This window comes from Sylvia atricapilla, chromosome 3 (genome assembly GCF_009819655.1).
Source record: "Sylvia atricapilla isolate bSylAtr1 chromosome 3, bSylAtr1.pri, whole genome shotgun sequence".
NCBI classification, from domain to species: domain Eukaryota; kingdom Metazoa; phylum Chordata; class Aves; order Passeriformes; family Sylviidae; genus Sylvia; species Sylvia atricapilla.
The window spans coordinates 99255451-99282718 of NC_089142.1; the positions used below are offsets into that span (position 1 = coordinate 99255451).

The 27268-nt window shown below is 39.4% G+C and overlaps 1 protein-coding gene across 1 annotated transcript in view; it reads right to left on the bottom strand.

The window, feature by feature from the left end:
* The window catches only part of FSHR (follicle stimulating hormone receptor), a 78864-nt gene that overhangs the window by 29403 nt on the left and 22193 nt on the right, over positions 1-27268 (bottom strand). Inside the window, exon 2 of the mRNA XM_066316352.1 lies at positions 20292-20363. Within this exon, the coding sequence (XP_066172449.1) occupies positions 20292-20363 (72 nt within the window). The remainder of the gene's footprint in view (positions 1-20291; positions 20364-27268) is intronic.

A 27268-nucleotide genomic window follows, 5' to 3' on the forward strand; every position in this document is an offset into this window, starting at 1 on the left:
GAAGGATAAATAAAATAAAATCATTCTGTTTAGGAGATCAATCACACACTGTGAAAAACAGGCAGCACCAATCTGGGATTTGGCTGCATAATTTGTATGAACTATTTATTCATATCTAGCAAATAGTGCACACCTGCTCCTGGAAATCCCAAACCACACTATGTTGGATACAGGTATCCATGGCATTAAAAGTGCAAACCACTGCTGTTCACATCAAACAACCAACTCAGCAGACTCAGATCCTCTGCAGAGGAGAGCAAATAACACCTGAGGCAGCAGCTACAAACTGGAAAAAGGGATTGCTGGCTAGTGTTTGTGCAAGTGATTTGTCTTACAGTATAAATACACACAAATAGATGATTGCTCATAATGCAGATCTGATTATATGTCATCAAGAGAGAAGATGGGGCTGTTATTACATTGTTTGTTTGGAATGAATGGCACTATTAGTGCTGCTGGTAGCTATGGCAGAAACCCAGCCAGCAGTCCCAGCATCACTTCTGAAACAGACAAGCCTTGGAATAGATGGTGTGCAAAACAGTCGGGCAATTTCCTAAAAAACCCCCAAATATCCCAACAGCCCAGTGGTTGCAAAGTGCTTAGGCATCTGCCTGAGCTTAGTTTTCACTGCATGCAGAGTTGCACTGAAATCAACAGTGATCCTTGAAAGCATAAACTGTTCACTCAAATACAGACTAAAAGATGAAAATGCATTCAGTAAACACATTTTCCAAAGATGCAAAGGACAACTGTTTTTATTTTTCTGCAAAGAGAATGTAAGACTCTACAATGTGACATCACACGATAAAGGCATTTCCTCTAATTTGCCACTAAAAGTAGTAAACTGGAATCGTTATTTGATTCCCCAATGCTGGGGAATGATTATATAATCATTCCCCAGCAACTGAGTGCAGTGTATCATTTCCATGTGTGACAGTCAGAGCCTGTCTTAGAAAAAAGAGAGATGAAAAATCACTCAATCTGCAAAGCTGCCCTTAGGCAAGGCTGGGGGTACAACTCCATGGCATCTGTGGCAGAGCCCGGTGTGATCCATAGGAAGGATTCCTCCTCAAACCAGCTGCACTCAGAGCACAACCCATAAAAATCAAGATACATCGAAATGGCCTTTAAACTATTCCCTTAGCAAGGGAGTTAGAGTTCATAGCAGTTTCTTTGTAGGCCACTAAAGGCAAAGTCTCTTAGAGTAATCGAAGTCTTACAGAGAAAACAAGATTACATTAAAATCATAAACTAATGATCTCAGGGCCAAGTGGTCTCGTATTTCAAAAGAATGAAAGAATAATAGACTGGAAGTTTATGTCTTTTATGATAGGAATTCCTTTCAGGATCAGAGTGGAGCACACAGGGATAGGGCATAAGGCAATTTCTTCTCCTGCTTGGAAATATGACTGTTTTAAAAACGTGTTTATGTAGTGTGCCTACATACAGATAGAGAAGGTTAACAGAGATCAGTAAGTGGTAAGTTGTGCCAAAAGAAGAGCAGAGCACACACAAGGCAGAGGAGCAGCTCAGGCCAGCATTAGCCCCTTACATGATGCCCAGGGATGTGTGATTCCTAGCACGAAGACCTTGTAAATCCAGCAGCATGAATGGCAGAGAGAAGCTGCTGCCCACCTGTGAGTTTGGCTGTGTGATGGCACAGAAAATGTGGGATTTATGGATTTCTGCATTTCTTCTCCCCATGGTAGACTAGCAGAGGGGACTGCCCTGTCTGTCAAGGCTTCTCTGGTCCTTGCTTGGTGTGTGCACCTTGACCACAGATATGGCATGTGTGAAGAAGGGATTTCCTCCCTCTTCAGGAACACAGTCCTACTCTGTAGTCTTTGTGGTGACTCCATCCCTGTAAAGTTCTAGAGCCTTCCTTAAATTCCCTTCCAGAGCAGGTATGTATACACTTGATCTGTCCACCTTGTATTTCCTGTGATACATTATAATTGTGTCTTTATTGGCTATAATCCTTTGTCTTTGATGCAGTTCTTTTGTGGCATAGCTATCCTGTGGATTCCCATGAATGCTTTTCTAAAACTCTATAGGTACCTGCAATCAGCAATGATGTTGGAGGTTTAAGACTGATTCCCAGAGCAGGTGGCCTCACTGTGCTCTCTGTACTGCTACAAATCAACAGCATCGTGTTCATTTAAGGGAAAAGAGAAGGGAAAAAAAGGGTCAGCAATGCTTATTTTCTCCCCTTTCAATAAATATAAATACTCCTAAGAGCAATTTTCCAGGTCAGCTTTACTCAGTGGTTTGACTGATGTCACAATTTATGTCAAGCTTCACAAGTAAATGTGGTGTTGCCCAGGCAATCCTGCCCAGCATTCAGTGGGTGAGCCCCCATGGGACCAGCCTGGGACGTGTCTGAACTGAAAAATTAAACACCTGGCTACCTCTGTCTCCTCTGTCTCTCTGTCATGGATGGAGTGACTCTTATTTCTTCAGCCTGATCAGAAACAAGCCTGTCTAAAATCTGTTTTTGAAAACTTCCCTCTAAAGTGACAGGAAAATGCTACTACATTGATTTTAACAGGTTACAAAAGAAAAGCCATTTTTCTTAAAAATATTAGAGACTTTTGACCTTTAAAAATAGATAGTTGACACTTTGTCCTGTCACTTTTCCTTGTGAACATGAAAAACTTGTCTCCCTACCATGATTTATTGAACACTAGGGAGTTACAGGGTAATTTCTCCTAGCAGATATTGATGTTTCAGAAATGAAATCAAGGACTGACTCTTCTCATCATCTCTTTGCTTTGCTAAAGATACATACGTGCTGTACTGGCCTCACTAATTAAGTGGAAAACCCATTTAACCAACTGAACACTACTAGCAACTCCACACTTAGAGCCAGATAGTGTATGCACTAGTCTTGGAGGGAGATTATCTGGAGGTACTAATGCTGTGCCTTCCTGTCTTCTACAAAGGGCACGAAACCATGTTCTCAAATAAATCCCTGCAGGCACGGGAAAAAAAAAAATAATGCAAATTTCTGCACAGCAGACAGAAGCAAAAGGGATTTTATTTCTATCGGTGCTTTAGCACCCTGCCAGCAATCCAGATGAAAGTCTGTGGAGAGTTTGGTTGCATCAAATTAATTGTCCATGTAACGGTTTTAAATTGGTCTCTCTAATCTGAAAAAGCACACGATTAGTCTGCAGAATTGGGACTGATAACAACCAGATCCAACAGACGAAGCTACATCATTATAAGGATTGATTTTGTAATCAGTACAGTTTGGGGGAACAGATATCACCTCATACTCCAGCACTAAGGGAGTGTATTCTACTCCTTTTAGTTTATTGCCAGCAATGCTGAAAATGCATGAAACTTTGTAGGGTCACACAAGAAAAAGGATGTTTGGAGGAAATGGCAGCTTTCCAGAAATCTGGCTCCACACAGGCAGCCCAGAGAGATGGGGCTTAGAACTCAGTGCCCTCCAGGCCCTGGGACAGACACATCTGCTGCCCCTGGCTTCAGGTAATACTACTTTTTATCTTTGACTATGAAAGCTTGCAGGGAGGACAGAAAAATGTGTGTAAAATAGAAACACCCACTCAGACAATGGCACTTTTTTCCCTCAGGCATGATGGGCTCCAGAGGATGTTGAGATGATGCTGGCAGAAAAAGAAAGGTGTTCAGCTGAGGAAGGAAGGGACCTTCTCTTTCAGAGATGCTGATATTCCTAAATTGTAACTCCTTCCATGGAAATGGGCAAGCAGTATTTATTGCCACTCATCTTGTCTTACTTCTCTCCTGGCTTTAGTAGCCAGCTAAAGATGAATAGTTTATTAAGATGACCTGGGCAGAGAAGAAATTACATTTGAGACAATCATTCAGGAGAGCAGCTGAACGAGGAACTGTGGCAAATAATTTCTGGGAAAAATCAATTAGCAGACAGTCTTGGACTGGGAGAACATGTGGCTTCCGGAACCCAAAGTCTAGTGACAGCCTTTCTAAACAAATCATCCTGCAGCAGATGCTCCCAGATACTTCAGCAGACTGTTTTGAAATACTTAAAGGAATCACACATTCACGAGAGGCCTCTGGAGGACAGTTCATTACTAATTCAAATACATTACAGAAATAGAAATATTCAGAATAACAAGTGCCTCAGGTAGGCACAATTAAACATTTTAGCTAAGATAAGAAATTCTAAAAAAAAAATCATCCTTAGTCCTCAGTTTTTGCATTAGAAATTCTCCCAGAACACTGAGTATTATTCACCAGAGCAAATCAGATAGTACATACACCCACTTCAGTGAAAATAAATCTCCATGACTTGACCCATCACAATAAAAATATTAGCATTTGCTAATGTTAAGCCCAATTATGAATATAAATATGATCCAACAGCTGCCAGCACCATGCACTACATCTTTCAAATGTTCTACTGAAAGGATTTAGGTTTCTTTTATTTAGTGTTGGGTCCTCCCTGTGATAAATTCTTTTCCAGCCTAGAGATTTCCTTGTCTTCTCTTTTCTATTTGCATTCGTTCTTCCCTTCCATAAAAGCTACTTACTATCCTTATGTTTTATGTCTAACTGAAGCCTTGACCCTACAAACTCTTATCGCGAGCTTTGGCACCAGGCTCAGCTAAGATGGTACTGCATAAATGTTTGTGTGATTACATATAGCCTAACAAGGCAAAAGAATATTCTTTCATGCTTCTAAAGTTAAATCCAAACCTCTGCCTTGCTACAGACTGCCAGAGAAAAAACATGCACCACCAAGAAGCTACTAAATCAAAAGCTTTACAAAACAAGTGTGCAACGAGACTTATTTATCAAATTATGATACTGTCATGAGCAGAAAAAATTACTGTTAACCCCAAATCTGCAGGTTCTGTATTGGAGCATGCAAAGATGACATGCAAATGTAGGAATTACACACAATCTCTAACCCTTTTGCCAAGTGGCAGCAAAGAGGAGCCTGGATCAAAATACCTAGAGTCTTATTCTACAAGTAACTGAACAGCTGTCCACTATGAAACCTTGGAAAATCATATGCTTCCACCTGAGTTATAACCCTTATCAGCAAACACTGCAAGGCTGCACACAGATAACAAAGTCTTAACAGGGGGAAGTGAAGATGTCATAAAACTTGGCCCAAAATTCTCTATAATAATGTTTCTCTGTTTGTGTGTGTATACACACAATATTCCAATAAAAGCAATGAAAATAATAACCCCCTGGCCACAGGATGGTTCTTACTCACTGAAAGCAGGCAGCAGATGCTTCTCTGCACATCTCACCCCATCTACAAGGAGGCTGCTGCCACCACTGCTCTCTAGCTCACTCTGGAGAAGCACTAAACAAACAAAGTCTTTCTGCTCTTGAGGGGCTTTCACAAGGAATCCTCAGGCTGAACCCAGCCCTTTGATGTTGAGCCTTTGGGAAGAACTATTCCACAGGAATGAGGCAAAAGCCTTGAGAACCCAGAGGCAATTCTCAGCCACTTGGGAACAACCTGTTCCTCCTGTGTCAGAGTACTCTGATCTACCTGGGAACACTTCTTCTCCCCACTGTCCTGGGTCATGTATAACTGGGGCATAGAAGGAAGTTTGACCTAGACATGATGCAAAAAGCCTTATTGGAATTAGGTCTTCCTTCTTCATCAAGAGAAAAGAGGAATTTCCCTTGCCACAGCACTAAAGAAGGAGGCTGAAAAAGAAATGTGGTTTGAATAAAATAAAAAAAAAATCATATTTTCCTTAGAAGTTGCTGTGTCTATTCCTTTGCTGAATAGTATTTCATATACTTATGATATTTTTTCTGTCTGACCGCCTGTATTGATGAAAATAAAATGGAAGTTACAGTGTTTTCACAGCACGCAAGCCTGGCAAAACCTTTTTGTATTTCCGGTAAAAATCTTTGAGAAAATACTACTGATAAGGGAGAAAAAAAATTCCTCAAGACATCCCAAATCAAAAAATTATCACTTGGAAAAGACTGATGAACCACACTTAAAAAATAAATAAAGAAAATGAATCCATAATTCCTGATAAATATCATTGCTTTAGTTGAGACTGAAGAAGATTTCAGATGGAATGAAAGTAATTTCAGAAGGAATGAAAATCCATTGTTTTTAATACTGGATCTGTATTTACATAAACGTTCTACATTTTAGAGGAGTGCAAATTTTCCTGCAATTCTGAATAAGAATTGTCTCTAGAAAACACACAGCTCAATACACAGAACACAGAAGTACACAAACTCAAAGGCAATCCTGTGACAGGAATTAGCTCAGATTTAAAGGAATGTTTTTTGCATGTTAAATACTGAATTAAAACAAGAAAGAAAAATTATATACTGGTTTATTTCTTCCACCAGATGGGAAAAAACCCATGATTTTTGAATTATTTTGATAGCAAAATGAAGAAACAAATATTACATAATATAGCATGATCAGAATTCCCTCTGAAAGATGCTTTGTCTTGAAATTACTCAGATTTGGACCAGATCCTTGGACAGAAGGGCATTTTCTTACATGCAAAAAGATACAGCAAACAGAAAGCAACCAGCAGCTCCTACACACACCATGGTCTTCTACACAAAGGTGATAGGGTTCCATTATACTATTTCCATCAGTTCCAAGATGGCTCTGCAGCGTGGCTATGGCCACGGATTCCCCAGATAAATCCCTTGTGTTCTGTCTGAATGCCTTTGGTGAGGACAGATTACGCAGCAGCTTAAATACATGGTTTTAATTTTTGTCTTTGCCCTGGGGGCTGAATTACTGAAATCATGCAATTGGTACTTCAAAATAGCAGAGTCAGGACAGTGGCACCTATTTAACTTCAGGGCCACATAAAGCCCCACATCAGATGTTTTGGATTTAGTTGATCCTAATGAATTCAAACATACTTGCATAATCTGGTTTTTTTTGGTGTGGTTTTTTGTGTTTGTGATTTTTTTTTGTTGTCTTTTTTTCAACTGGCACACACTACTAATCAATTTTATGACTTACTTTCAGTTAAACGAATGAACCTCTGTGAGCATGCAAGTCCCAAGAAGCCACACAGAGAATATTTATCTATGAGGCCTGTTAAAAGAGATTAATGCTACAAAATGACTCCACTTCTGCTCTCTTTTTTTCTCTGTGTGCTGCTAAAGTCTATTTAAGGACGTTCGTGCACTGTAGACTGAGATGGGCAGAGAAACTCCCCTGGAGTTCAGGTTATGACCTGAACTCAGGACACCACTCTCTCCCATCTAGACCTGTGACCCTCCTAGATACATTTTGCCTCACCATTGAAAGAGCCCAGAAGGGTAGCATCAGGATGCACGCTCTTATATCATTCTCCTTAAAGATGTGCAGATGGAAACCTGTTAGGAGAGCTCAGCTTCGTCAGTGACATGATTACTTAGGAAGGTGCCAAAGAAAAAGAAGGAAAGCCCCCATTAAACAGGGAGAATGCACTTGATTTTCTTTTAGGTCACATTTAGTTAAAAGTGAGGTAAAATGACTTTATTGATGTGGATGGCAAAATCTTCCATTTATCCACAGATGAGGCACAGCACAGCCAAAGCAATCAAACATTCTCACAGTGCCCCACAAAGAAGTGTGGACACCCACTGAGACTCTATTTCAAAGTCTGGCCAAAAGAGGCTGCTGCTGCTGACAACCAGCTGTGGCAGCCTTAGCTTGCAATGAATCACCATCTCCTGAGGGCACAGGCTGACATCACCCTCTCATGGTATGCCAGCCATCAGCCTACCCAAGTGAAAATAAAACATTCATCACACACATGTGGACTGGATATGAACAAATGACCCAGAAATCTGGGGGGTTCCAAGTCCTATTACCCTCTGCCTGAGCCATTCTCCTGTCACACAAAAGTTGTTGTGACATATTTTGTGTGGGTTGCCAGGTGGAGAACAACCCAAAGCCTACTTTGTCATTTTGTCCTAAAATTATGTATAACTTATTCAACACACAAATAAAAGAAAAACTACCACGAAAGAGGAAAATGTGGTAACAAGAGAAAAACTTCCTTGTTGCATATTAGGTCTTAATTTGAATTCCAGCATGTATCTGAATGAATTATATTTTTTAATTTGTTTAACTATGCTAACAGTCACCATGCACTAGTGGTTTTAGCAGTATTTTCCCTTTATATGTATGACTCAAGAATTGCCATAGCAACTTGCTTCCTAATTAGCCTTCAGTTACTAACAATCAATACGATTAGACAAGGTCAGCTCTGGAGAAAAAGCTGGAGTAAGCTCTACAGGTTTTAAAAAAGGCTACTGAGAGTGAATAACAGCAAGAAGAGGAAGAAAGGGCTCCTGGATGGTCTTCCTCAAAGAAAGGTAGTCTTCTCCAAAGAATGATTATTGCTCTGCCATTACTGACTCCAGTGAACCAGAGGAGTCGTGGCAAATAAGAGCTTTGCCTCTTGAGTGCAGAGAGCTTTCAGCCTGCCAACAGGTTCACAAAATACAGTGAATAGAAACATCCTTACATGTGCAGATAAAAAGATACTTTCCTGTCACACTGCTGGGAGTGATGTTCACTGCACACCACCAAAAACAAGAACAAATATGTCCTAGATTTTTATCAATATGAAATCAATCTTCCTGCGTGGGAAAGGTGCCTGAAACCTGGAGACTGTCCTGTTCACAGGAAGGTGCTACCTTGGAGTTAAGCCTGTGCAGTGCCTCCTCCCATTAGGAGGCCCTCCCTCTGGAGACCTGAGTGATTGCCCACTGTTGACACAATTCCCTCTCATTTTTACAGCCTGTTTCAGTCGTTAACATGTTATCTGTTACCCTGAAAGCACAGTGCCTGGCAGCACAGTAGGATGGAAATATAATGTGCTATTCAGAGCTACTCTGGGTCCTGGGAATACAAAACAGGATCCTTGATACTGACAGATGAAGGCTCGTGAAAAGCCGCTTTACTTGTTAGTGTGTTTAGGTTTGCTACCAAGAAACACAGGCAAAACTGAGCTTATTTAAAAAAAAAAACAGTTTGTGTTGTCAATTATGCCTGGGCACATGGCTGTCACAGATGAACTGAAATCCATCTACCTTCCTCTGTAGAAATTCATTGACTTTTGGCTCTGTCCTCTGTTCCTCCCTGGAGGTTACTCCTCTGCTGCAAATGAGCCTCCAGCTTCAGCTCATAGCACTGGGTCCCCCAACAGAGGGTCCGGATCAGGGCATGGAGGAGCCAGGATGTGGCACACGGCGAAAATGCAATGAAAAAGAGTCTCGACAGTGCCATGTGAGGGCACTTCAAGCCATGGGTTTTGAGGCAATGTGTCTTGATCTCCCCTACACAGGATTCTCAAAGAAGGATTGAAAGGGTTTTAAGCTCAAAAAAGGCAGCTTTGATTAGAATATCAACTAGGATAATTAACTTTAAAGCAGAAAAACCTTACAGGATATTGGAAGAGAACTGGGAAGATTTGACACCCTCCCTACCCTGACATCCAGTGCCTTTGGAGGTTTGGAGTTCATAGAATCATTGAATAATATAGCTTGGACGGGAATTTTCAAGGTCATGCAGTTGACCTTCCCAGAGGGACATCTTACTAGACCAGGTTGCTCAGACACCAGAACAACCTGACCTTGAATGTTGCCAGGGATGGCTCATCCACCACCTCTCTGGGCAACATATTCCAGTGATTCAGCACCAAACAGTCAAAAGCTTCTTCTTTATACGTAATCAAAATCGACCCTGCTGAAAAGTTTGTCCCCCTCTTTTGTGCAGTCCATCTCTAAACACTGAGTGGCCAAGTTAGTCAATGGCTTGTTCTTAGTGACAGTAAACTCTGCTCAGACCTCGTGTAAATTCTGTCCATCACCCCTGGGGCTGCTCCTTGCTCCCCAGGGCAGACCTTGAGTGACACATATCCATCTCTGGCCTCTAACTCTCCTACCACTTGCAGCCCCTTAAAGCTGCAAAGTCCCTTTATCCCACAGAGGAAACACCCAACATCCCTTCCTCCAGTGAGCTCTGTTGCTGCCAGCTCTCCTAAAGAGCCTCATCTAATTTGAAACAGAAATAATAAATAAGCACGTTCTTTTCACTGTATCGTGCTCACCCTTTTTCACAGCACAGATGGGAAAAGCATAAATCTTAAAAATTCAGCACAAGAAGCCTTAAAAACGTGGGGAAAAAAGATGAAAAGCAGATCACCATAAAAACCCCATTCTGAATAAAAGATAAGATTGTCAAAGGGATTAGACGTGTCTAATGAGCACCTTCACTTCCTAATTACACTAGAAAGGATAAACATTTCCAGATAAAGATGTAAATCTTTGTGCTCTTGAGCAGAAAAGCAAGACAGAAATAAACAATGCTTCCAAATAACAAAAATTGGTTTAATTCTGTTGTCGTATGAAATTCTCCATTATTTCTGCTTTTAGTGAAGAAACTTCTAAGCACTAGACAAAATGGAGAGATCATTCCTGGCGTTTGTGCTGAGAAACCCCCTATTTTTAATGTGTGTTTCTTCTCCTCAGAGAAGGAAGCACCCTATGAGGTGAATAAAATATATTCTCCATGCAGATGAACTATCCCACAGTTGTTCCAGAAATGTTCTCTTGAATGTTCTCCTTCAGAAAGTGACATCAGCAGCTCTCACAGGCAAAGTTTTGAACTGGGAGAGTCAAAAGCCTGTCTCTGTCCCCATCTCCCAGTCTTCTGCTGACTCGTCTGGAGAACTTACAGACATCAAGAGTTCTCCAGCTTTCTGCACTTCTCTCACAACCGTTTGTAATTTCCATCTGTGGTATTGGCTCCCCAAGCATTCAAAATATTTTCTGGCTTAGTATCTGTCTACCATTCTAAATCCTAGCAATTTAAACGTTTCCCAGACTACTCCCCATGTATACACCACCACACATGCATGTATCTAAGTATATATATTCTGCCAGGTGGTGAGTGGTTTAGTCACAAAAGGTACACCACTCTTAACTTATTTTTAAAGAATTGCACACATATATGGAAGTCTTCATCCAAACCAGGTTCTTGCTCTAGAAATCAAAACAAATATTCATGGTGTTTTGTGAGCAAATTGTTCTTGGCTTGGTCACAAAACAAACAATGGGCAAAATGAATCTCTGGTTTTACACCTGGGATGGATTAGGGCCAGCAGAGCTTTTGATAGAAAAATCAAAATGCAGCTCACTAATAATGATAAAATGCTCAGTTGCCTCTCCACTGAGCAAAGGAGCCATCAAACTAATGATTAAATCCACATCAATCATTTGGCACAATAAAAATAAAGGCTGTGCACTATAATGTCGTCAGAGAATCAACATCTCCTGCTTGGAAAATAAATGTCTCGACATCATCTCAGCATTTGTTTTCCATAAATGCTGAGGGTTATATCAGCATTTGTATATCAATGGGAAACACTCCTTCATTGCAACATGTCAATTCCACTAGCATTATTCCACTAGCAAATAAACAAAAAAGCAGGATAAAATTAATATGGGAAAGTGTTCCTGAAATCCTCCTGAAATTGAATTGCCATTTCCAATCTGGTGCCAGACTTCTTTCTACAAACAATATTTAGTAGTGGCAACAATAAATATTGATGCAAATCCCATCTAGATCAAATTTGGCACAATTTCGAGGAGGTCACACCTTTTGCTTTCACTTGCTGGTACAGCTACAATACCCCCAACAAGACTAACAGAAAAAAAAATCTATAAAAAACTTTGTCATAGTTAGAAAATATATATATATTCTTTTCTTCTCAAAAAACCCTAATTTTGTATTTACAGTTCTGTTTTCAAGTCAGTACATTTTAATTTTGAATTCTATCAAGGAATTTGGGAGTTAATATGTAAGTAACACACAAAAGGGAACATTTTTTGCAAATTATTTGGTGATACTAGAATGAATATACTGATTTTATCAACAAAAAGATAATTTTTTAAATTCAGGACAATATTCTGACAATCACATGAGAAACAGAATGTATTTTGCCATGGATGAGTGATGAATTATATTTGAAGATGTAAAATGTAAATAGAACTGGCAATTCTGAGTTCTTAGTTCCATGGTATATGCAAATAAATGTAATAAATCTACCACTCAGGCACCTTAAAAATTATTTTATGATAATTAGTAAATTTGTATTTTTATATTTACAAAGTCACTTAGATGGTCATTTATTCTACCTTGAAAGCACATTAATCTCATAATAAAATACAACTTGAAGCTTATTTTATTTCCAAATAGAGTGAACCTTCTGGAGGAAAGAGATGAAAACTGAAGAAGTGACAGATTTTTGGGGAAAATTTTGTGATTTTGCCGGCCTCCATCCTACCCTCTTGGAACAAAAAACCCACCCAAAAGCACCTGAGATGAATGTCAAAAAGCCAGCCAAAAAGGAGACAGCACCCTCCTTAGCATGCAGTGACCATACCCACGGGAGAAAAGAAGAAAGATTGTGGGATTAATTCTGCACCACAGGATGACCATCAATTCTGAGGCCTCTCACTGGGTTTGCCAGTCACAAGAATCAGCTTCATGCCTCTAATGCAAGGACCCAGGCTGGGGCTGCCCTGCAATACCTGATGATCCAGAGGAAGGAAATATCTCTGTGTGATGTAGAACCTCCACCCCTGTGGCACAGCTTCTTGCTCTAGTGGTGGCAGGGCAAGCCCAGAAAAAGAGCAGGGCAAGCCAAGTGAGAAATAATCTTACTAATGGAGAAAAAAAATCTTGATAATTCACAACATTTTTAATTACAGACGTGTGTTGTGGTTGTTTTTTTGTTTTGTGTTTTTTTGGGGTTTTTTTTGCCTGCTAGGCTGAGACCTTCTTTAAGAACTGTGCATTTCACCCTCAAATCTCATTTGGGATGAATTAGGCTCCTTGAGAACCTACATTTATATATGCAAAAAGGCTGCCTTAATTTAACATGCCCTTGGTTTTATCTGTTTTGTTCGCATGGAAGAAGACAGAAGAACATTGGATCAAAGTTTCTTCTTAAAACAGAGTGGGAACTCACACAAGCATTTGCCCACGTTCCGTGTTTATGAATTCAGGTAATCTGAACAGTATGTCACTGGGGAGAGGCATTAAAACATTTAGCATACATTCAGACAAGTTGGTTCCCGTTTTTTTTCCTCTCTCTCTGTCTAGACAGCTGTAAAACAGGGACCTGAAATGATGTGCAAGATGATTCTCCCATTAAATACTTCAGTCTTTAATGCTGGCTTCACACTAATGCAGTTAACAAATAAAGATTCTGCTAACAGTTCATTACCACAAAGCTCATTCTTGCTCAACAAAAGCAAGTAATGACAAAATGTATTTTCTTTCTAAATTTATTTTATCAAAGAATACAAGCATCAAGATACTAAACCACATAGAAAGAATTATGAAATACTTCTTTCTTGTGCTCTGATGTGCTTCAATTAAAATATGCAAATATTAGTGTGTTTTTCTGAGACTTTTTGAATAGAAAATTTAGAAGATGTTGATATGGACACTATTAATTGATTTTACATTTCCTAGCTTCTTCTTCTAAGGGTTTTTTACTTTATTTGTAATTTTGTTCCACCCAAGCATTAACAAAAGACTGAGATCAGATTATCTTTCCCTGAAATGTAGCAAAACTGTAATTAAATCTCTGCTCTTTGACACTGGCAGTGAGTAACTGACATGGATAATAAATTCCTCCTCCAGTTTTTGTAATTGTGCAAGGGATGACAACACTAACTACGAAGTGGAAGATCTCTTCCACAGATAAGCTTTGGCAGGGAAAAGCAGAATACCAAGTGATGATGCAGCAGAAGGTTTATAGATTATAATAAAGCCACCCAGTCTTCATTCATTGCTTATTGTGTTTAGAACACACGGCATAGCTTCTCCTGGCATGAAATAAACTGAATTTAGAACACCAGGCTTCCTATATTTTCACAGCAAACACAAAAGCTTGCTGTCCAGGGGGTGATGTTTCCAAAGGCTGCAGGAGGGTCTCCTGAAGCAATGGCACTGCCTGGAGAAGAAGTCCCCTGGTAGCTCATGGCCACAAGAGAGAGAGCGGCACCTGGCACAGCTCCACCGCTGCCATGGGATACAGGACCCCTGGGAGGAGCTTCAGTGCTGCTTGCCTTTCACATCCCATCTGTGGGAACCCATCTCAAAGGGCAGAGGGGGCAAAAGAAGACTGACACACCCTCACTGCTGTTGGACTGTGAAATGCACGTCCGGCAGAGGAGAAGCTTTCTTAAGTGATTTTGCTGCTGAATTGAAAGCCTGAAAGTGCCACCAACTCCTCTGCTGAGGAAAAGTCCTGTTCCAACCCATTGATCACCATCAAACACAGACTCTCAGCTGGAGTGGGGGCATATCTGGGACTTGGATATCAGGAAGCCTCTCTTGGATATCAGGAAGCCTCTTGCTCCTTGCCTGACCACCAGCCTGCTGACTTGTCCAGGCCTGCAGGGAATGCCTCACATCACAGTTATGGCCCCATTCAAACGTTTATTCTTTGGGATAACAGCCTGAATTTTGAATCTCTTTGCCTGTGTTGGTTACTTCCCTTAATGTTTTTGAACAGTAGTCCTCTGTTCCCTGAGAGAAAATGCATAGACTAATTTACATGCATTAAGTAGCATACGTATTTTCATGGCCTGCCCTTAAGATGCAGAAAGTTACACAGAAGTTCCTATAATGTAAATTAGAATTTAATATCCATAGTGTTGCACCTTGAAAATATACCCTGAAGTATTTGCTACCAAAGGATGACTTTTACCTTATTCAGTATATATTTTGGTACACAAAATGGTCTGAGTACCACTTTCACCTTAGGGATGTAAATAAATACTTTTAGAAGCATGTTTATAAGCACTGTTTAACTTATATATCACAGTAGATCCTAAAAATCCATATTTTTCTGCTTGCAAAAAATAAATAGCAGGTTAATCCAATGATGCAATGAAAGGTAGAAAGCAACTCCTGCCTCAATACAATTTCCAAATGCTTTGGCTACACTGAATCATAACCATTTTCTCAAAATAGCTTTAATGAACTTATTTAAGCCCAGTCTTTTGCATATCAAATGAGGCAGAACACAATGCAAGAGGAACTGGAGAAGCTGTGAAATGCTGAACAGCTTTTTTGATAGCAGAAGACACAGTTTGCCCGTCCTTAGGTGATCCCATGATTCCTGCCTCCATCCCTTCCCTCCCATGTCTTTGGGCTCTACGCTGAAAAGTGTCACGGAGTCATGGCAGGAGCTCAATGAAGCTGAGTTTAGGAGCACATGAGATGAGTTAGCAACTTGCTAGCCCAGGCAGCCTGATGGCTACTGCTGAAGAAGGTCAGGATGGTGAATGCATCAATTTGCCAGGTTGTTAGAGAATGTGAAGTCTTTGCATTCTGCCAAATTCTCTAGGTGAGACTTAAAATCAAGCCAAGAATTCTGGTCCTTCCCCAGCCACAGAAAGAGAGACACCCCTTCATTCAAAATTCTGTCTTCTGTCTCTGTTGCCCACATGTAACTCCTCTGAGTTTAGATAAAATATAAAAGGCAACTCAGTGTGATCTAATTGAGTCAAAAGAAAGCGTGACTCACCTTTGAGTTTACAGGTGCAAACAGGAGAGATTTTAGCATCAGGTTGGTGTTTATGAAATAAGCTGGTGCTTGTGTTATCTAGATTACAGAGCAGCAGCATTTGTCCTTAGGAACTATCTCTGGATCCACAGTCTCAGCAAAGAGAAAACCCAAAAATCTTAAATGCACTAAGTAATTGAGTAAGGACATGATTCAGGGCTATTTTTCTCTACAAATTCATGAGGAAGCAGTAGATAGCCGCTGTCTCCCATGGACAGAAAACTTTTGTTTCCAGGAGTGTCAGCTCTGGTGGATTCCCTCAACCCAAAAAGCTTTAGCTTCCCGTGATCTCCAGAGCTCATTAAGGGTTTAATTCATCAAGCTCTGTTATCCATACCATGGTTCATGCTCCTAAAATGTGTCTTTGCCAGCATCTGTTAAAGAAATGCCTTCCTCCAAAATAAAAACAGGGCCAGTAATTGTGGGTTTTTTTCCTCTGTGACATCTACCAGTTCAAGAAGTACTTCATCCTCACAGCTGGATTTCCTTAGGCTGGGCACAGGTTGGGTTTGAGAACAAATGATGTACCAAAGTATTATGTTTTAGCTTAAACCCTTCAAAAAGAACAAATAACTGATGATAAATTTTCAAGGGGATTGTGCCTCAGGGTACAGGCATGAAACCTCTTTTGCTTGCACAATCAGACCAAACTTCCTATAAATATGATGCCCTTGTTAGATCAGGCCTTGTTAGATCAAGATTCATAAATCTACTTTACCACTTCGTAGTAACAGCAGAAAACTCAGCAACAGAAAAAGAGACACTTACTGTTGCTTCTGGTTGTCTCTACTCCAAATTAAGCTCTTTTTGTACAGGTTGAGCATGACATAGCTGCTGCAGAGCATGTCAGATTGATTTTGCCAGCTATGTGCCTGCATGGGACTGCTTTTTAATTTAGTAACTGGAGGGTTAATTAGTTCTAGGAGTGTAAACAAGCTGGTTAAGCAGAAGTCCAGAAGAACTGCCACGTTCCAGTTGACTAAGACCTAGGAGTAGACTAAACATGTAGCAAAAATAACCAATCTGCTTTCCTGAACACCTATTTGCTAAATTAACATGAAGCCAGAGTTGTGCAGAAGTTGGAAAGCTGCTGGCAACAAGATGGCAAGGCTGTTTCTCAGACCTGTGGGATTCTGAAAGAGTTTTCTGTAGGAACATTCAAGTTGCATGTTTAGTAAGAGAAGTCTCTGATAATTAGAGCCTGTAAGTTTATTTCATAACTTTAAACATTTCATTTAAGAAGAAAAGATGCTTCTCCCAGAACATTCAGGAAAATGTTGCACCATAGGACAGTCTGCAGAACGGTAATTTCATGTTTTGTCAGCAACTGAAGGAATTTAGATGGTTGAGAAGATAATGACAAATTAGAAAATGGTTCAAATGGACTCTAACTCTTAAAAAGAAAAAAAACAAGGGGCAAAAATATTCCAATGACAATATTGCCAAAAAAAAAAAAAAAAAGTCAGATGAAACCCAAAAGATTTTGTCTTGGTAACTAAAACTGGAGCTTCACCAGGGAGGTTAGATCAACACCTCCATGCCAACCTTTCCAAGTCACACTAATTTTTCCATTATGAATCATGGTCATTAGTGTCCATTCTGGAATGTCCTTGGACAGTCCAAATATAAAACAAATGAGATCTTGCCTGGATACTCTGACTGAAAAGTATTTGACGTTTTCTGGCAAAATACATCTATTTAAAGGTCTCAGCAGTTTGAATGTTCGGAAAGATACTAAAATGCATATAGCAGAAGCAGGAAAATATCAAGGAATTATTTTTTTCTTTGAAAACCAGAAAATTCAAAAGCCTTCACTCACTTTGAAGGGAAATATAAGAGTTAGGATTCTTAGGGAGGACTCATCTCTGATTTAAACTAGAATCACAGAATCATTAAGGTTGGAAAAGAGAGATATTTCACAAGATATTCTAAGTTGGAAGGGTCCTTCAAGGATCATTGAGACCTCCAAAATCATCAAGTCCAACCTTTGACCAAACGCTACCACTATGTCAAATACACCTGTGATGTCCAGCTGTTTCTTGAGCACCTTCAGGGGTGGTGACTCCACCACTTTTGTGGACAGCCTATTCCAGTGCCTTAAAACCCTTTCTAGAAATTCTGAATTTCTCCCTGGTCCAACCTTGACCTCCCCTGGCACAGCCTGAAGACATTTCCTCTTGTCCTATTTGCCTGGGAGAAGAGGCCGAGCCCCACCTGGCTACAATCTCCTTCCAGGAGATGTTCTGAGGACAACCAGTCTTTCTATTAAAGGCTGAGGAAAAGACAGTATTGAGCACCTCAGTGTTTGCCCCATCCTTGGTGTCAATGTTCCCCTCTGGGTCTGCTAAAGAATGAGATTTCCCCTGGTCATTCTTTCGTCATTTATGTATTTATAAAACCCCTTTTATTAGCTCTCACAGCAGTGGCCAGATTGAATTCTAACTGAGCTTTTGCCTTTCTAATTTTCTCTCTAAATGACCTAACAACATCCTTGTACTCTTCCTGAGTTCCTGACCTTTCCAGAGGTCATAAACTCTATTTTTTTCCCTGGGTTCCTGTGAAAGCTCTGTGTTAGTCAAATTGGTCTTCTTCCCCGACAGCTCATCTTTCAAGCACATAGGTACACTACTTCCGTGCCTTTAAGATCTCCTTCTTGAAGTATGTCCAGCCTTCCTCAACGTCTTTGTTATTAAGGACTCTTTCCCAAAATACTCTCTGAACCAGTGTCTTAAATAGGCCAAAGTCTGCTATGCCCAGGACAGCCTCTGACCATCACATTTCCAGCTTGTAATCAACTGCTTCATCCCCTGTGGATGATTACAGAGACCACTGTTTGCCTCCAAATTCTGGGCTTTAACATCTACCCTGTTCTCAGAAACACACTTAGGAATGATGTATTAGTGATGAAAATCACGAGTACAGCTATGCTGGACTGCAGAAGATACTGTTTTTCTTCAGTAACATATTCAGAAAATATTGTCACTCTTCATTTTTAGCCTACTCTGTTCTAGGGGAGCACACATATACACTACATTGAAGTATCTCATTTGTATACATCAGGCCATCCACATTTTACCATATGGAGGTATCACATTATTAATAGCTGTTTTCCTTAAATAGGCTACAGTTTGCTTAATCTTTCTTTCTGTGCATGATCTTGCAAGAGTAAAAAGGCTTTCATACAAAGGCTGTGTTTTTATATGCAAATCTATTATTTGATTACCCACTTTTTTTGTTCCTGCATTATCATGAATATTTCTGATGAATGTTTTATGGGTTAGGTTTAGGATTTGTGAGCTATTTCAAATTTTATCTGTTTGCTGTATCATCTGCAAATACCACAGTTTTGTGGATGTTGATTTGTCTCATTTACATATTTATCACACTTTTACTTTCAAGGATGTTTTGCTATAAACTGACTGTCCCCATTTCTCCTCCATGTACTACTAGTAGATAGATGTATTTTCAAATTGAGCCCATGTCCATATATAATTTTTTGGTTAACAATAAATCACCACTTAGAAACTTCCCATTCAATGCCTTCATGCACATCTGACATATGGTTTCTGAGTAATTAAAGATAACAGAAGCAGTTCACAATGCACTTTGCAACCCACTTCACAGTCCAGAGTGCTCAGTGCTTTTCCATAAGGACTGGGCTAAAGCGAACCGTCTTGCTAAATCCCTTATTCATTCAAGAGCATGAGGGAGAAGGGTAGAAATGATGCAGAGAAATGTCCTTTGTAATTTTGCCATTACACACATGGCACTGAAAAAGGTGCTGCATTTTAAGTACATTTCTCCACTCCCACTCAGACTGCTCTTGGGTGAACAACCTGTTTGTGATCCTCTCCTGTCAGGATGCAAGTGCTGTTCTATTTCTAAGCAAAATGTGATTTGCCCATATATGAAATATTTCAGAAGAAACATACATGAGGCAGAATAGTTCAGGTTGGACAGTCAGGGTTATAATTTCTGGCACTAGCACCACCTAAGCCACAGATTTTTTGTTGTTGAAGAGAAGTAGGAAACATGTTACTAAGGGTTTTCCCTTCTAGTGGTGGAGATGCAATACCTCCAATAGCATACTAATGAATGTAAGATGCATCTGTTCATCAAAAGTGCTCCTAATTGCATCTCCAGGCTGATCACTAAAATTCACAGAAATGAGCTGCTTACACCCTTTGTGTAGTAAGATTTTTGGATCTATCACCCATAAGAAACTTCCCTCACACATCCTGCCAGCTGCCTCAGAACATGCACAAAACAATCCTATTTATTCATTAGTGAAAAGAGGATTAGCTGACCTATTATTAACAGGAGCTCTTTCCTCCCTAATCTTTCCACTTTTTGTGAGTTTCATTCCAAAACTCACAAAATAATCAGTTTCCTGTGATCTTCTGCTATGGCACTGTATTTATTAACTGCACTGACACCCCATGCTCAGCCAGCCCTTTTTGACTGAACACTGCCCAGTTGCTGATATGAAAATGTATTTATGACAACATTGTTCTGGAAGGTGACAATAAAAAAGCATTCCATTTTTTCTTTAAACAGAAAGATAAAGACTATATGAAGCTCAGTGACAGAGACTTGCTCACAGGCTTTAAAAGGAGCTGCAATCAGAAAGTGCTGCTTGGAGTAAAATAGTTGTTTCCCAGTAAATATTGACACAATACATACATTTTCTCTAGGTCGACAAGTCCCACGAAAGCTCCTTTGGGAATGACTCTCATCTTGGTGAGGACAAATCTCCTGAAAATAGAGAAAATGGGGTGATTATTGACTATTCACAACACAGGACTCTGCAGTAGCCTTGCCAGCACAGGAGAGGCCTTTCTCATAGGAACAAGGTTGGTCTCTGGGCTGAAGGCTTTGGCATCTAAATACAGCTTTAACATCGAAAATTCCAGTACAGTACTGGGGCTCCTTAGGGGAAAATGCAGCCATTAGTAGGTGCCATTTCCTTGTTTGCTTCAGGAAGAAATCAAGACTTGCAGATTCTCTGTTTGCTGAGAGGGAACAGCATCTTTCTCATCTCAAGTGCTCTTTTGAGTGATGCTCAAGCACAGGATGAAGCACCCCTGTGGAGCCAGACTGGGATGAGGTGCTTCCTCAAGGCCATAAAGTGGTTCACCCGTGCTCATGCAGGAAAATTCCTTAACGTGCTGCATGGACAATTTGAGGACACAGCTACTGTCTCCCATCATTGCAACTTTAATGATTTTATGGCTTTTCACAGTCTTTCTTCTAATTAGCTCATAATGTACCACAAAATTAGGGCTTAGAAGTACCAGATCACATGCATCAGGACAATGTTTTTATCATTTTTAAAGGTCACAGAATAGGCTTTATGAAGAAAACTCATTTGAAATACCATGTAAGCCTTTTTGTTGACCTGGAGTCATCTCCTTTAATTGCAATAAACAAAAAGGAACTAGAAAAATTCTGATGGAACTAAGCAAGTGATATGGTTTCTACTACTCCTCAGAGAAATATAAGTTGTCATCTGCATGATTGTTTTCTTCTACACATTTAATCATTGATAAGAAGCTAGCATGAACAAAGGCATATAATAACATGACCTGCTCATCACAAGACATCAGATAATATTGGTTGCATTTACAGAAAGTTGTTAAAAAAATGTTTTTTTCTTAAAAAAAGACCAGTCACCCACGCTACATGAATCCATTAGATATATACTTCAATCACACCCCGTGATTCAGTTTCTTAGCCTATTTTTTCATGGAAATGGAAATGAATTTTTTTCTACATTAGCATGGTAGTCTCTTTGTCATTGAACATATCTGCCGGAATACCCCTAACTTTCATAATCTCAGAACTGGTTTTGCATGGCTGTTTGGGATCACATTTCAACTCACGTGCTGTCTCATTGTAAGGTCTGCAGAGGACAGAAATGGGAACTTAGCCTGCAATTACCTGCTGCGCAGTCCTGCAAATTTTAACATAATGCCTCAAAACTAGAGACTTACTTCCTTGCCATTCACATAAAGTATTCATGCAATCCTCATCTATGTTTTATTTCAGATGATTAGCTGAGAATTTTTATGGGAGATAATCGTATTTTAGTCAAAATTTTAGGGGAAAAAAAACTATTAATCTGCCAGAGTACCAATGTGACAAGTTCACATTTTTTTAATTGTAGATCTTTAATAGAATCTACCCCCTCATGAGTTAATATTTACTTTAGCAGGAAAAAGTCAATGCACAACTCACCTAGTTCTAGAGATGTCATAGTGATTACACCAGGAGTGAACTTGATCCCACACTTTTTTTAAACATTGAAATTTATGGTATTCTCAGTTGTGAAAGACGATGAAGTCAACTTGGTATTTCATTATTCTTGTGCTATCATTAATGTAAATCAGACAGAGCTTCGACACACTGTCACACAAGAATTACAGTATTGAGATGATTATGCAAATGTTAGAAGGATAAAAGAGCTTCCAGAAAAGGCCTAACCTGGATTAGGCAATTTGTAAAACCTGACTGAAAACAGGGCTGGTGTAATGCATGCAAAGCTGTGGCTGTGCTTTCAGAGTGGATGGGTACAATGGATCCTTGCAGAACACCCAGCAGGCTTAGTGCTACAAAGCTGAACCATCAGGAAACCCTTTAACTTTGATCTGCTTTGAAATCTCTCTCCAACTCTGCTTTGTAGAAATGCACGCCTAATTTCTGAGCCCTAGAAAAAGGGCTTTGTCTGAAAAGCCACTGATCATTTTTTTATGGCAGTGTGCTAAAATGAATCCTCTCTCTGCAGGCGTAGGTCATTAGGACATATGCAATTTTTAATTAAACACTGGCCTACACTGTGCTTCACCACAACAAGAAATTACAGTCTGATACAGAAAATAATGAAAAGAAGGGAACCTCATTCGTAGATGGGGTTACTAGTATGAGAAAAGCCACTTCTGCATAGAACTAAAAATCAGACCTTGAGTTTCTTGTAGAAGACCCTGATATACTGTGTTAATAAGGTGCCAGAATTCAGGAAGCACATCTCTAGTGTCCTGAAGCAGTTAAAACAGAATTGGAGTTTAATAGCTGAAATCTCATATTCCACTTAGAAAAAAATAAGGTTAATTGTTTTTAAATATCTTTGAGTGAGCTACAGAAAGTCAGACTTAAAGGCATAACTAACAGTGAAAATCAGAATCAGCTACTCATTGAATTATCAACTGCATAATGCATAGAATCTATTATAACAGCCAAATTCTCTACTGTCAATAAATCTCACCAATTAGTCTCCAAGAATCAATCTGTACTTAACATGAGATACTGGCTGTTCAGTACCAGTTCTTTCTGAGGTACACGGAGAAAATAAATGTACCTTATTTAGTAGGTTTTGTTTCTGGTGCTATTTTTTTGTAAAACAAATGAATACAGCCCACCTTTGCTCAAGCATTTTTCACGTCAAGAGAAGCAAGTAAAAAAAAAAAATCTTTCTTTAAATAAAAGTGTACTGAAGTGAGAGATGCAGCATTTGGTCCCAAAAATTTATGTTGGCACTTAAGTACCAGCAAAGAAAGCTCTGAAAGGCCTAAAAATTTAACAAATGGTGTGGAATTGAAAACCCAGAGCCAGGTGCCCAACACAAGACATGAGAAAGTCCTAGAAAGGACTCCAGCGTTGGAGCCACCAAAAAACTTAAGAGATGAGACAGCAGGAACATAGAAAAAGGAAACAAGCCCCACATGGTCACATGGTTATCCTGTATTGTGTGAAGGCAGTACACATAGCTGGGAACAGAAAAATGGCAATATTACCTGTTGTTATTCACTATGTAAAAGGATAGATTCAAGTCTGGCCCATTGCTTCAATACATGCTATGATATCTAGGAGAGGTTTCTAAAGCCTGACTTAAATATCTATTAAAAGTGATTCTTGAGAAATTTATAGGTAGGAACTGAAGATACCTGTGATAGTTTTACTATCACACTCATACTTTCTGTATTTCTCTGGACTGAACATGCAAAATTCACCCAGCTTTTTTCCATTTTACATTTTTAATTGTTTTATATATCTCTTTATTATATCATTTTAGTTTGTCTTATAAGTCGGTGTGAGTAAACTCCTCTATCATGAAGCTACTAAAAATGTTGTTACTTAAAGCCAAACCTGTCAGGATGAGGACAGAACTATCTCCTATAGATTTATTTATTTGTATAGGGACATCTAAACCTGATTGTTTAAAACAGTGGTGTCTTGGTTATTATGAAGCCACCAACACAGAGGACTTGCACTTTATGCCACTGTGAAGGACAAACAATACAAATGCATCTTGCTTCTGTATGGCTGTGTCCAGTATCACAGAAATATCATAGTGACAAGTTAATCTCAAATCCTATAGAGGACATGATGCAAAGAACAGAAATTAGCAGGTACTGCTAAAATGTTCCTGAATAACCCTCTAACATTTCCAGTTATGAAGAGATTTATTGATCATTTCTTAAAATAGTATCTTCTTTGGCTGAAGTAGTTCAGATAGGCAGAGCATAAGACATGAAGGAAAAAAAAATCTTCAGAAAAATTAATGTTCTCTCATCCAGCCCCACATGATTCCAGTGACAGAAAGGAGACTGACCTCATCATGAAAGGATGGAATACGGATGTCATTATTCAAATATCTGATGCTCAAGGTACGGGTGATTAAGAAGACTTGTTAAATTACAAGATAAAAAAGTGGACTTACACAGGTCATTTCTGCTAATTGTCTCTGAAAAAAAGTGCAGAGGAAACCTATGAAGTGAAACCAACAGTGTGTTTGTGAGGTTAGCCATTTGTGTTCAGAATGATGTATTCTACATATTCATCAAATGAATTCTCAGACCCTCATCCCACAAGTTTTTCTTGAACAATTACTAAGGTGCTCTTTAGCATAAATTTCCCACCAGAACTTGCTCCCACACTGCTTTGGTGTCCCCTCCTCCCAGCCCCCTTCCTTGGCAAAGGCCTCCTCGTGCCACTGGCATTAACCTTGCTCAAGAAAGAACTGCACTGATTATCAGAAATTAGACTGGTTAAAAAAATATAAAATAATTTCTGCGTCATAAAGCATGGCTGAATTTAGGTCTTTCAAAACACTCTTTAAAACTCATTTCTTAGATCTACTTAAGTCACACACAGTTAATCAGAAGAGTGTGCATTGTAGAATTATCTTCCCTGCCTCATGTAAATTGCAAATTCTTGACGTTAAAATGAACTATATCAAGCAGATACTATAAACTTTATAACTTAAAGACCAAAGGAAAATAAAATAAAAGCCAAAAAGATTCAGTGACCATAATGCTAAATCACCAACTTTAGTTCCAAAGAAATAAATGTGATAGGATTTTGAAGAACATTTTTACTTTAATCTCTGAGCTAATAGACTGATGCTATCACCTTCTAATCCTCTGCAGCAATATGCATTTTGTCAAACAAAGATTTACAGTGAAATTTAATTTACTCTCTGTAATTCTTTTTGGTTGTTTCTTTGTTGTTTCTTTGTTTTTACTTCTTGCTTTGGAGATCTGCTGGAGGTTCCAGCACAAGCAACAGATGAATTTTTGCTTTACATCAGGGGAAGACAAAATGATTCTATGTCCTATTTAATGTGCTCTTGATTAAAGGCACAAATCAACAAGATCCTGCATCCTGGTGGGGTTTTTTTCTGTTTTTGCTTGATTAGTCAATACAACAGTGAAGGACTATTTCACTTTTTGCACTGTAAAAGGAGACAAATAGGTACTGCAGACCACATTCCAAATGGTGTAAATAAATTGATCTGTGTCACTTTGGCTCTAAACTTCTGTCCTGTTCCTCACTAGAATGAATCATGAGATTCTTTAGAGCTAGATGCGATTTAATTTAAATTTATGAAGAACATTTATAATCTCACTGAAATGGGTCCACACTGTCATATGACTTCACTGTGACTAGGGTCTGGTTCTAGTGAACATCTCACTGGGAAGGGGCATATGTAGATATATGTGAACATTAATTTCTCCTACTCAGTTGCCTAGGTGGAAAAATCTCTGGAATCTATTAAGTAAGTTGTAGGTGCTTTCAGACAAAGCTATATTTTCCCTTTTCTAACAGCAGGCAGAGAGGAGTACAAAAGTTATAAATTGGATGCTAAAACATCAGGCTTCAAAAACCATGAAGCTAAATGCAAAAAGCTTGGGTTTATTTGCTTTTTGGTTTTAAAGTCTTTAGAGTGCATTCATATCATGCTGCTAAGCTATTTTCAACACTCATGAGGCTTTAATTCAAGAATGGGAAAAGATTTGTATTAGTCACCTCAGTTCCATGGGATCCTGAAGCAGGGACTTTGTAAAGCTGACTGAAGCAGGGCTGTGAGGAATGGCACAGGCAGTGACAAAAAACATCTCCCACCATCCTGCTGTCTCATCTTTTCAGAGAGATATAGCATTACTTTAAGAGAAAACCAAAGCCAAGCTGAATATTTTTCTAATGACTCTCCATGTAACTACAGAGTCATTTCAAAGAGTGGAGCCTGACAGCACAGGCACACTCGAATAATGGAGGAAGAGTTTTGCAATTCATTTGTTCAACTGAGACATGATCCATGGATTTGAATGTCTGAGAGGCCCTACTTCACACACATGTAAATGGATTTATGAGAGAAAGAGCGTAATCCCTTGCTAACATGCACAATCTGGATTGAAGCATCTCATCACTGCATACACCTAATGTGCTTAAGTCAGCTGCTCATCCCTTTTAAATGCTTGAGAAAGAAGTTATCTAGATGGTGCAGCTGGTCTATTCCTCGTGTGGGATAATAAAAGCTGGTAAAGGTGAGTATTCCAAGGAAAATCTAGGCAATGCATATTTTATGGGAAAGAAGAAAACATAGGGTTAATCTGGGAGGGAATGCATCCTCATTTCAGGAAGGCTACTTGGGAATCTCTTCAGGTCTGGGAGTAATGCAAAGGGCATCTGTGAGAAAGAAAATATTTTGGTTTGTGAGCTACTGTACAGACAAAGGTAAATACAATTAGAACTGTGATTATAAAGTTATTAGTGATGTCTGTCTGCTTTACAGGTCTGAATCTAAAAGGCAATAAGTGCAGCAGCTGATGAAAAATCACTCCTTGATCTTTATCAGTGGCCTGCCATAAAAATCAATTTCCTTTTCTTTTTGGAATCAGATTAAGAGGATAATTAACAGTACTGATTGCGTTCCTATTCTAAATTTAGTTAACACTCACCCAGTATAATAATGTCCCCCAGCCACAAGAAGCTGCAGGGAAGAATTTCAAGACCGCACCCCCAATGTCCTGTAGGCTTTTCACTTGCAGAGCGCCCACAACACCGCAGCGTGGATAACAACACGCCTGTTTTCCCAGCAGAGCTGTGATGCTGCTCCCACAGGCACGCTGCAAATCTGCTGTGGGATTTGTTTTTCCCCGAGGACCTTGCTTAGGTCAGCTAATTAATTGCACACAGCTGCCCGTAGGCAGCTAACAGCTGATAAGGAGAGATAAGGAAACAGAAAACTGTTGAGAAAAAAAGGAAAACAAACAGCAAAACAACCAAGCATCTAAAAGACTGTAAAAGTGGTCAAGCAATGGGCTTGTAGATCTTACTCTCCCTCCTCCCAAAGGAGGAGTTTTAGTTTTCCAAAGCCATGG